This window comes from Cherax quadricarinatus, chromosome 41 (genome assembly GCF_038502225.1).
Source record: "Cherax quadricarinatus isolate ZL_2023a chromosome 41, ASM3850222v1, whole genome shotgun sequence".
Classification (NCBI taxonomy): Eukaryota; Metazoa; Arthropoda; class Malacostraca; order Decapoda; family Parastacidae; genus Cherax; species Cherax quadricarinatus.
The window spans coordinates 477,728-487,988 of NC_091332.1; the positions used below are offsets into that span (position 1 = coordinate 477,728).

General features: G+C 40.0%; 1 protein-coding gene across 2 annotated transcripts in view; it reads right to left on the reverse strand.

The window, feature by feature from the left end:
* The window catches only part of Polr1B (RNA polymerase I subunit Rpl135), a 91,261-nt gene that overhangs the window by 20,357 nt on the left and 60,643 nt on the right, over positions 1-10,261 (reverse strand). For both annotated transcript variants that reach the window (XM_070092860.1, XM_053786719.2), the window contains 2 exons: positions 5,987-6,163; positions 2,684-2,818 (listed from right to left, as the gene is read on the reverse strand). In XM_070092860.1, coding sequence (XP_069948961.1) covers positions 2,684-2,818; positions 5,987-6,163 — 312 coding nt within the window. The remainder of the gene's footprint in view (positions 1-2,683; positions 2,819-5,986; positions 6,164-10,261) is intronic.

Below are 10,261 nucleotides of genomic sequence, written 5' to 3' on the forward strand. Positions count from 1 at the left end.
TACAGGTGCTGTATTTTTCAACTCTAGGGCTCATGTCTGGCTAACCGGTTTCATTGAATCCCTTCATAAATGTTACCGTGTTCACATTCCAACAGCACATCAAATCATAAAAACTACTTGCTTCCATTCACTCCTAACATATTCACACATGCCTGTTGGATGTCCAAACCCCTCACATACAACACCTCCTTTACCCCCCTCCTCCCTAGAGCCTTTTGTAAGACAACCCCTACTCCTCCTTTCCTCCATTACAATTTATACATCCAATTGGCTTCTTCACCTCTAAATGTCGAAACCACCTGAATAACAATTCCTGTTGATATTTTGAAGTGAGTTAAACAAGTTAAGAAAGCCTAGGGAAAGTATGGATTTGTCAGTTAAAAACAGAGTAGGGGAGTTAGTAGATGGGGAGAGGGAGGTATTAGGTAGATGGCGAGAATATTTTGAGGAACTTTTAAATGTTGAGGAAGAAAGGGAGGCGGTAATTTTATGCACTGGTCAGGGAGGTATACCATCTTTTAGGAGTGAAGAAGAGCAGAATGTAAGTGTGGGGGAGGTACGCGAGGCATTACGTAGAATGAAAGGGGGTAAAGCAGCTGGAACTGATAGGATCATGACAGAAATGTTAAAAGCAGGGGGGGATATAGTGTTGGAGTGGTTGGTACTTTTGTTTAATAAATGTATGAAAGAGGGGAAGGTACCTAGGGATTGGCGGAGAGCATGTATAGTCCCTTTATATAAAGGGAAAGGGGAAAAAAGAGATTGTAAAAATTATAGAGGAATAAGTTTATTGAGTATACCAGGAAAAGTGCACGGTAGGGTTATAATTGAAAGAATTAGAGGTAAGACATAATGTAGGATTGTGGATGAGCAAGGAGGTTTTAGAGTGGGTAGGGGATGTGTAGATCAAGTGTTTACATTGAAGCATATATGTGAACAGTATTTAGATAAAGGTAGGGAAGTTTTTATTGCATTTATGGATTTAGAAAAGGCATATGATAGAATGGATAGGGGAGCAATGTGGCAGATGTTGCAAGTATATGGAATAGGTGGTAAGTTACTAAATGCTGTAAAGAGTTTTTATGAGGATAGTGAGGCTCAGGTTAGGGTGTGTAGAAGAGAGGGAGACTACTTCCCGTTAAAAGTAGGTCTTAGACAGGGATGTGTAATGTCACCATGGTTGTTTAATATATTTATAGATGGGGTTGTAAAAGAAGTAAATGCTAGGGTGTTCTGGAGAGGGGTGGGATTAAATTATGGGGAATCAAATTCAAAATGGGAATTAACACAGTTACTTTTTGCTGATGATACTGTGCTTATGGGAGATTCTAAAGAAAAATTGCAAAGGTTAGTGGATGAGTTTGGGAATGTGTGTAAAGGTAGAAAGTTGAAAGTGAACATAGAAAAGAGTAAGGTGATGAGGGTATCAAATGATTTAGATAAAGAAAAATTGGATATCAAATTGGGGAGGAGGAGTATGGAAGAAGTAAATGTTTTCAGATACTTGGGAGTTGACGTGTCGGCGGATGGATTTATGAAGGATGAGGTTAATCATAGAATTGATGAGGGAAAAAAGGTGAGAGGTGCATTGAGGTATATGTGGAGTCAAAAAACGTTATCTATGGAGGCAAAGAAGGGAATGTATGAAAGTATAGTAGTACCAACACTCTTATATGGGTGTGAAGCTTGGGTGGTAAATGCAGCAGCAAGGAGACGGTTGGAGGCAGTGGAGATGTCCTGTCTAAGGGCAATGTGTGGTGTAAATATTATGCAGAAAATTCGGAGTGTGGAAATTAGGAAAAGGTGTGGAGTTAATAAAAGTATTAGTCAGAGGGCAGAAGAGGGGTTGTTGAGGTGGTTTGGTCATTTAGAGAGAATGGATCAAAGTAGAATGACATGGAAAGCATATAAATCTATAGGGGAAGGAAGGCGAGGTAGGGGTCGTCCTCGAAAGGGTTGGAGAGAGGGGGTAAAGGAGGTTTGGTGGGCAAGGGGCTTGAACTTCCAGCAAGCGTGCGTGAGCGTGTTAGATAGGAGTGAATGGAGACGAATGGTACTTGGGACCTGACGATCTGTTGGAGTGTGAGCAGGGTAATATTTAGTGAAGGGATTCAGGGAAACCGGTTATTTTCATATAGTCGGACTTGAGTCCTGGAAATGGGAAGTACAATGCCTGCACTTTAAAGGAGGGGTTTGGGATATTGGCAGTTTGGAGGGATATGTTGCATATCTTTATATCTGGAGTTTCTGGAGTGAGTTCCGGGGGTCAACGCCCCCGCGGCCCGGTCTGTGACCAGGCCTCCTTAGGTCAGTGTCCCAGGATGCGACCCACACCAGTCGACTAACACCCAGGTACCCATTTTACCGATGGGGAACATAGACAACAGGTGGAAAGAAACACGTCCAATGTTTCTACTCTGGCTGGGAATCGAACCCAGGCCCTCATCGTGTGAAGCGAGAGCGTTAACCACCAGGCCACCAGGCTTCTAAACTGTTGTATTCTGAGCACCTCTGCAAAAACAGTGATAATGTGTGAGTGTGGTGAAAGTGTTGAATGATGATGAAAGTATTTTCTTTTTGGGGATTTTCTTTCTTTTTTGGGTCACCCTGCCTCGGTGGGAGACGGCTGACTTGTTGAAAAAAAAAAAAAATTGTTATACAATAAAACAGTGCAGTACAGTACCTCATTAGGATTTACTTTGAGCCTTTCCTGAAGCAAGGTCAAGTCTACAAACTCTGTCTTGTATATCTGACCGTGTCCAAGGCCACGCTCCATTGAACATTTATTCAGAACCATTGCATCTTCCATATCATATCCCTAAATAAGAAACAATAAAGATATATTTTAATACCACATAACAAGCCATAAATTTTATTAATTACAGTCATGGAGAGCACTAAACCTGTGAGGATTATTCAGCATTACACTGGAGAAGTGAAAGATGTAGCAGAGAGTGAGAAGTTGAGGTGTTCATGTAAAGATCTTGACAGGCACAAGGAAGAATTTAGATTTGATAGATATTTTTCTTGTATCAGTTGAAAGCTTCGGTCATAACCCTCAGCTTTTTAAATTCATAATTTTTTATGTCCAAATATAGACCATGTACCCAGAAATATCAAGAAAGAAAAAGGTCAAAGGTTCTGCATTTCTCCAAGCATTGTGGGCCAATTTGCTAAGCATTACAAAATTACCATTTAACTATTTGAAGTACAATATCTATATACAGGTCCTCCATCACAAATCCGGCATCATTGGGACCTGTAGTGTGCCGGATTACTGAGTTTGCCGAATTACAGAGTGGTTAAGTTAGGATACACTTAATAAAATTAACCAACTTGACTTACACAGTTCATTGAACATCGGCAAAAATCGAACATTTCCACTACTTTGAGCTCAATTTCAAGGTACTTTTCATCATGAAAGCAATCAAAATCATGTCTATTTCTGTAATATATCTTCCATTATATCAAATGAGTCCAAAAAATGAGAATACAACCATAAAAACTACACGAAAATATACTGCAATGACGCGGCTAATGGCTGAGAAGTGAACTCCCTTATTTATCGTCCGTCATTTTTATTTTTGTTGTACGTTAAGAAGCATCTTTCCATCATATATTGCCTAAGTTTCAATGAGATAGCCCAACAAACAACCGAGAAAAAAAAAAAAATATTTACCAAAAATCATATATGGCAAGCCCAAGCCAGGTACTGGAAATAAGTCACTTTGTCTGACTTTTCTGGGTTATCCTAGGTTCTCTATACATACACTGCTATGTATGATAATCTATGTAACTGTATTTGTGTGTACCTGAATAAACTTATTTACTTCTACTCTGTCAACTGAGTACAAGAAACCGCCCATTCACTTATTTCAACTACCCAATCAAGTGGTCAGAAATTGGCAATTTGGCCGATTTCACACAAATTTCAACAGATGCCAATTTCAAAATAGGATCCAGAATAAACAATGTAGACATTCCTGGCACTAAAATAACATTTTCTCTGTTCATTAATCACGGCTACAGGCCCCTTTTATATTACTCTTGCTTACTATTTGGAATTTTGATTCACAAAAAAAAAAAAAAAAAGATTTACTGTTATGCAGACTACTGCATTATTGTATTAATTGTATAAATAATGTCAATCCATTCTTGACTCCGTACTGGAATTTGGACTGGCAGGCGGACAGGTATTGGACGGTGACGTCATTTGTTTACTCTTGAGCTTCGCTAAAGAATAGAACATTTTCGCTACTGTGAGCGCAATTTCAAGGTACTTTTCATCATGAAAGCAATCAAAGTCATATCTATTTCTGTAATATATCTTTCATTCTATCAAATGAGACCAAAAAAATGAGAATATAACCATAACAACCATACAAAAATATACCGCTAAGCAGCCGCTAATGGCTGAGAAGTGAACTCCACTATTTATGGTCTGATTTCTTTCATTTTTAGTGTACGTGAAGAAGTATCTTTCCATCATACATTGCCCAAGTTTGAATAAGATAACCCAACAAACAACTGAGAAATTAATAATAATATAATAATAATAATAATAATAATAATAATAATAATAATAATAATAATATCTTTATTTACTACACGTATATGTACAAGGTATACAGGCCTAGCTGACATCAGTAAGTAAGTTTATTCAGGTATACACAAATACAGTTACATAGAATTATCATACATAGCAGCATATGTGTAGAGAACCCAGGATAACCCAAAAAAGTTAGACAGAATGACTTATTTCCATTGGGGTCCTTTTACCTTATTATTATTATAATATAAATGTTATAATATTTTCTTATTATTCTATAATGAAGATAACATCTTATTATCATACTAAAAAGACTATCTACAATACAAGGGTCACTATTTACAATACGAGTGACATACTCCTGTATAGAAAGTCACTTGTTATGCCGAGTATTTCAAGAAAATCAGGTCAGTGTCCCAGGATAACACCCACACTAGTCGGTTAACACCCAGGTACCCATTTATTGATGGGTAAACATAGACAACAGGTGTAAAGAAACACGCCTACTGTTTCTACCCTGGCTGGGAATCGAATATTTACAAAAAATCATATATGGCTAATCCAAGCCAGGTACTAAAAATAAGCCACATTGACTTTTTTGGGGTTATCCTAGGTTCTCTACACATATGCTGCTATGTGTGATAATCTATAGAGAGAAAATAACTTTTTTGTTTCATGTTTATGGTGGAGTACGAGTGTATATCATAGTTAGCCCTGTGCTATACTCCGTTTTCTCTAATATAAGCCACCAAGACAGGGATAGGAGAATGGTATTTGTATACCATATCCTCTTCGTAACTCTGTTGAACTGCTCGGTGTCATGCCAAATATTATTCATTCTGGAGTATTTAACATGTTTTATGTTATTTATATTGTTTCTTATGTCATATTAGATCAACTGTGATAGGCAAATAAGCTGTAGTGTTGATATTAGCATAATAATAAAGCATATTCTCCTGCATCATGAGACTGAGCTCATGACAACCGACAGTGGCTTCAAAGCCACCTTATCTTTAATGGATAATGTACTGTGTAGGTGCTTTACATAATGAGAAGCATTTCTTTTATTCAATGGAACCATGGCTAGGGTTAAAAGTAAGCAGGTTAAAACAATAAATGGAGAAAAAGAAATTGGAATGACTTATGCAGCAAGTAGCGCCACCACACAGTACCAGCAGGTTGGTGTGGCGACCCTGGAAATTTGAAATTATGCTAGCCAAAATTAGTGCTGAATAACTGAAGGAATTGAATAACTGATTGCCGGATTTGTGACGGCGGACCTGTACTAAAAACTTTGACCCATGTTTAAATTCAAGGCAATTAAAAGACTTATATTTTTATAAGAATTTACAAAACATAAACAACTCTTGATATATATTAAGTAAACACTACTCACTTAATAAGTAAAATCTTTTAGAAAGATAAAAACATACATACAGTGTATGAAACTATGGCAACAACAGCATTGAAGCCCATACAGAAATCTTCCATGTTCATGTCATCATAGTGTGAGTTTCTGACCAAGGGCACCTGTGGATACTGTAGTCGATATACTTTCCCAGTAGTTTGACTTCTCCAGTTGTGGAATGGGGTTCCCATTGCTTGTTTACCCATCTACAAAATGTATATGCATTACACAGTTTTATATAAATATTTATGGCAAGAGACAAATTTTCAATGTTTATTTGGCAGAAAAGGCCCTTGCTTTTTATGCCTATCTTGCCAGTTTGGCTTATTTAGCAAAACATATACATATGTGTGTATGAATGTATGTATGTACTCACCTATATACGGTTGCAGGGGTCAAGTCATAGCTCCATGCCCCCCCCTTTTTTTTTTTTTTTTTTTTTTGTGTGTGTGTGTGTGTGTGTGTGTGTGTGTGTGTGTGTGTGTGTGTGTGTGTGTGTGTGTGTGTGTGTGTGTGTGTGTGTGTGTATGTGTGTATGTGTGTGTGTGTGTGTGTGTGTGTGTGTGTGTGTGTGTGTGTGTGTGTGTGTGTGTGTGTGTGTGTGTGTGTACTCACCTAGTTGAGGTTGCGGGGGTCGAGTCTGAGCTCCTGGCCCCGCCTCTTCACTGATCGCTACTAAGTCACTCTCCCTGAACCGTGAGCTTTATCATACCTCTGCTTAAAACTATGTATGGATCCTGCCTCCACTACATCGCTTCACAAACTATTCCACTTACTGACTACTCTGTGGCTGAAGAAATACTTCCTAACATCCCTGTGATTCATCTGTGTCTTCAACTTCCAACTGTGTCCCCTTGTTACTGTGTCCAATCTCTGGAACATCCTGTCTTTGTCCACCTTGTCAATTCCTCTCAGTATTTTGTATGTCGTTATCATGTCCCCCCTATCTCTCCTGTCCTCCAGTGTCGTCAGGTTGATTTCCCTTAACCTCTCCTCGTAGGACATACCTCTTAGCTCTGGGACTAGTCTTGTTGCAAAACCTTTGGACTTTCTCCAGTTTCTTTACGTGCTTGGCTAGGTGTTGGTTCCAAACTGGTGCTGCATACTCCAATATGGGCCTAACGTACACGGTGTACAGGGTCCTGAACGATTCCTTATTAAGATGTCGGAATGCTGTTCTGAGGTTTGCTAGGCGCCCATATGCTGCAGCAGTTATTTGGTTGATGTGCGCTTCAGGAGATGTGCCTGGTGTTATACTCACCCCAAGATCTTTTTCCTTGTGTGTGTGTGTCTGTGTGCATGTCTGTGTGTGTGTGTGTGTGTGTGTGTGTGTGTGTGTGTGTGTGTGTGTGTGTGTACTCACCTAGTTGTACTCACCTAGTTGAGGTTGCGGGGGTCGAGTCCGAGCTCCTGGCCCCGCCTCTTCACTGATCGCTACTAGGTCACTCTCCCTGAGCCGTGAGCTTTATCATACCTCTGCTTAAAGCTATGTATGGATCCTGCCTCCACTACATCGCTTCCCAAACTATTCCACTTACTGACTACTCTGTGGCTGAAGAAATACTTCCTAACATCCCTGTGATTCATCTGTGTCTTCAGCTTCCAACTGTGTCCCCTTGTTACTGTGTCCAATCTCTGGAACATCCTGTCTTTGTCCACCTTGTCAATTCCTCTCAGTATTTTGTATGTCGTTATCATGTCCCCCCTATCTCTCCTGTCCTCCAGTGTCGTCAGGTTGATTTCCCTTAACCTCTCCTCGTAGGACATACCTCTTAGCTCTGGGACTAGTCTTGTTGCAAACCTTTGCACTTTCTCTAGTTTCTTTACATGCTTGGCTAGGTGTGGGTTCCAAACTGGTGCCGCATACTCCAATATGGGCCTAACGTACACAGTGTACAGGGTCCTGAACGATTCCTTATTAACCCTTTGACTGTCGAAGGGCCCAATCCTGAAGTGTCTCCTGGTGTCGCAAAATATTCGAAAAAAAAAAAATTATTTTTTCTTATGAAAATGTTAAGATTATTTTTCTGATTGTTTTAGTCCCAAAAAAAAAATTTTCCCATCAGTACTTACCGAGATATAGAGGCATGAAGTTTGCAGAAAATGAGCCGCGTATGGCAACAGCGGCGACTGCCGCTCACCCCGTAAACTTTAGTTTACTTGTATTTGAAGGTTTCTTGTTTTTTTCACTATTTTATTTTTTCACATAACTTATGTGGCCTGTGAGACCAAAGTAAGGTGCAATGTACATATATACACTCGTTGTATACAACACAATAAACACACAAACATAATTATCAATATATTGTTTACAAAACTTGTTTACAAAAACAAACAATACAAAAAATTTTTTATTACTATTGTTCTATAATATATATACCAATATACAGTCACTGAACATACTCCTAGAAGTTCTGCAGCTTGTGGAACTCTGTGAAACATGGTGTCATACACAGTGGTGTTTTACACTCTCACACATAAAACATGGTGTCATACACAGTGGTGTTTTACACTCCTCACACATAAAACATGGTGTCATACACAGTGGTGTTTTACACTCCTCAAACATAAAACATGGTGTCATACACAGTGGTGTTTTACACTCGTCAAACATAAAACATGGTGTCATACACAATGGTGTTTTACACTCTCACACATAAAATCAGTGTGTGTGCATTTTTGTTGAATTTTTTTTTATGTGCAAAGACAAAATACCTCGTCTGAGCAGTTTTCTTCAAAGTATTAGCAGGCAGTTGTGTTATGTAGTTATCCTAGGTAAATGGTCGTGTGTCATCATTCCTTCCTTCCTAATTTCCTTCATTCCTTTCCTACCTGGAGGCTACCTGGAGGGCATTCCACCTCTCTTCCTACATTCCTTCATCTGTCCTTCATTACTTTTTTCCTTCCTTTCATCTAGTCCTTCCTTCATTCCTGCCTTCCCTTCTTGCTTCTGGTTTCTATAATATATATACACATATATAGTCACTAGATACTTTCATAAAACTGCTATTATCACCCTTCAGCAAGCTTGTCTTGTGTGCGAGTGTGTGGCTTATAATTGTTTTGAGTCAGGAGTCGGCAGCTGTCAAAATGACATATTGTCTCATTAGTCACTCCCCCTACCGCCTGTCAAAACAATGGGGTCGGATGCTGCTTCCCCCTCCATTCTATCTAATTATCTTTCTCCCTCATTCTATCTCTTTCAATCTGTCTCTCTTTCTCTCTCTCTGTCTATCTCTGTCTCACAGGTACACATAAATACAACTATACATAGTGTAAATTACCTAGGATAACCCAAAAAATCCAGACAAAGTGCTATACTCTGCTTGAAGATGTGAGTAAACGTGATGATGACACAGTCTTGTGGCTCTCTCTGAGACAGAGCTAGACGGATAGACAGGGAGTTTGGCAGACAGACAAATAGACAGACAGATAAATGTTTGTTCGTCGTCATCTTCTCCTCCTCCTCCTCCTCCTCCTCCTCCTCCTCCTTCTCCTTCTCCTTCTCCTTCTCCTTCTCCTCCTCCTCCTCCTCCTCCTTGTTCTCCTTCTCCTCCTCCTCCTCCTCCTGGCTCTTGACAGATGGACAGCTGCCCCCCTCCCTCCACCCTGTTTACGCTCATCAAAGGTCAGCTCTTATCAGATGTTATCTCCCCTTATCTTGTCACTGTCATGGGGTGAACTGTTTTCATGCCTCAAGGGAACATATTATTACATATTATTATTATTAAGTATTAGGTATTATTATTATTCTTATTCTTCTTCTTCTTCTTCTTCTTCTTCTTCTTCTTCCTCCTCCTTCCACCTTCCTCCTCCTCCCTCCTCCTCCCTCCCTCCTTCCTCCTCCTCCCTCCTTCTTCCTCCCTCCCTCCTTCCTCCTCTTCCCTCCTTCTTCCTCCTCCCTCCTTCTTCCTCCTCACTCCTTCCTCCTCCCTCCTTCCTCCTCCTCCCTCCTTCCTCCTCCTCCCTCCTTCCTTCCTCTTCCTCCTTCCTTCCTCTTCCTCCTTCCTTCCTCTTCCTCCTTCCTTCCTCTTCCTCCTTCCTTCCTCCTCTTCTTCCTCCTCCTCTTCTTCCTCCTCCTCTTCTTCCACCTCCTCTTCCTCTTCCTCCTCCTCCTCCACCTCCTCCACCTCCTCTATTGCTTTTGGTCTCAAACTCCTCGAAATCATGAAATTGATCTTCATTGACACTTCCATCTGTGTTAGAGCATCACTTGGGAAGAGAAGAGTCCCAGATTTGCAGGGAAGTCACATATTTCTTACCGCTAGACATGCTGAAAAAGGACCACTGAAATGGTATTCCCA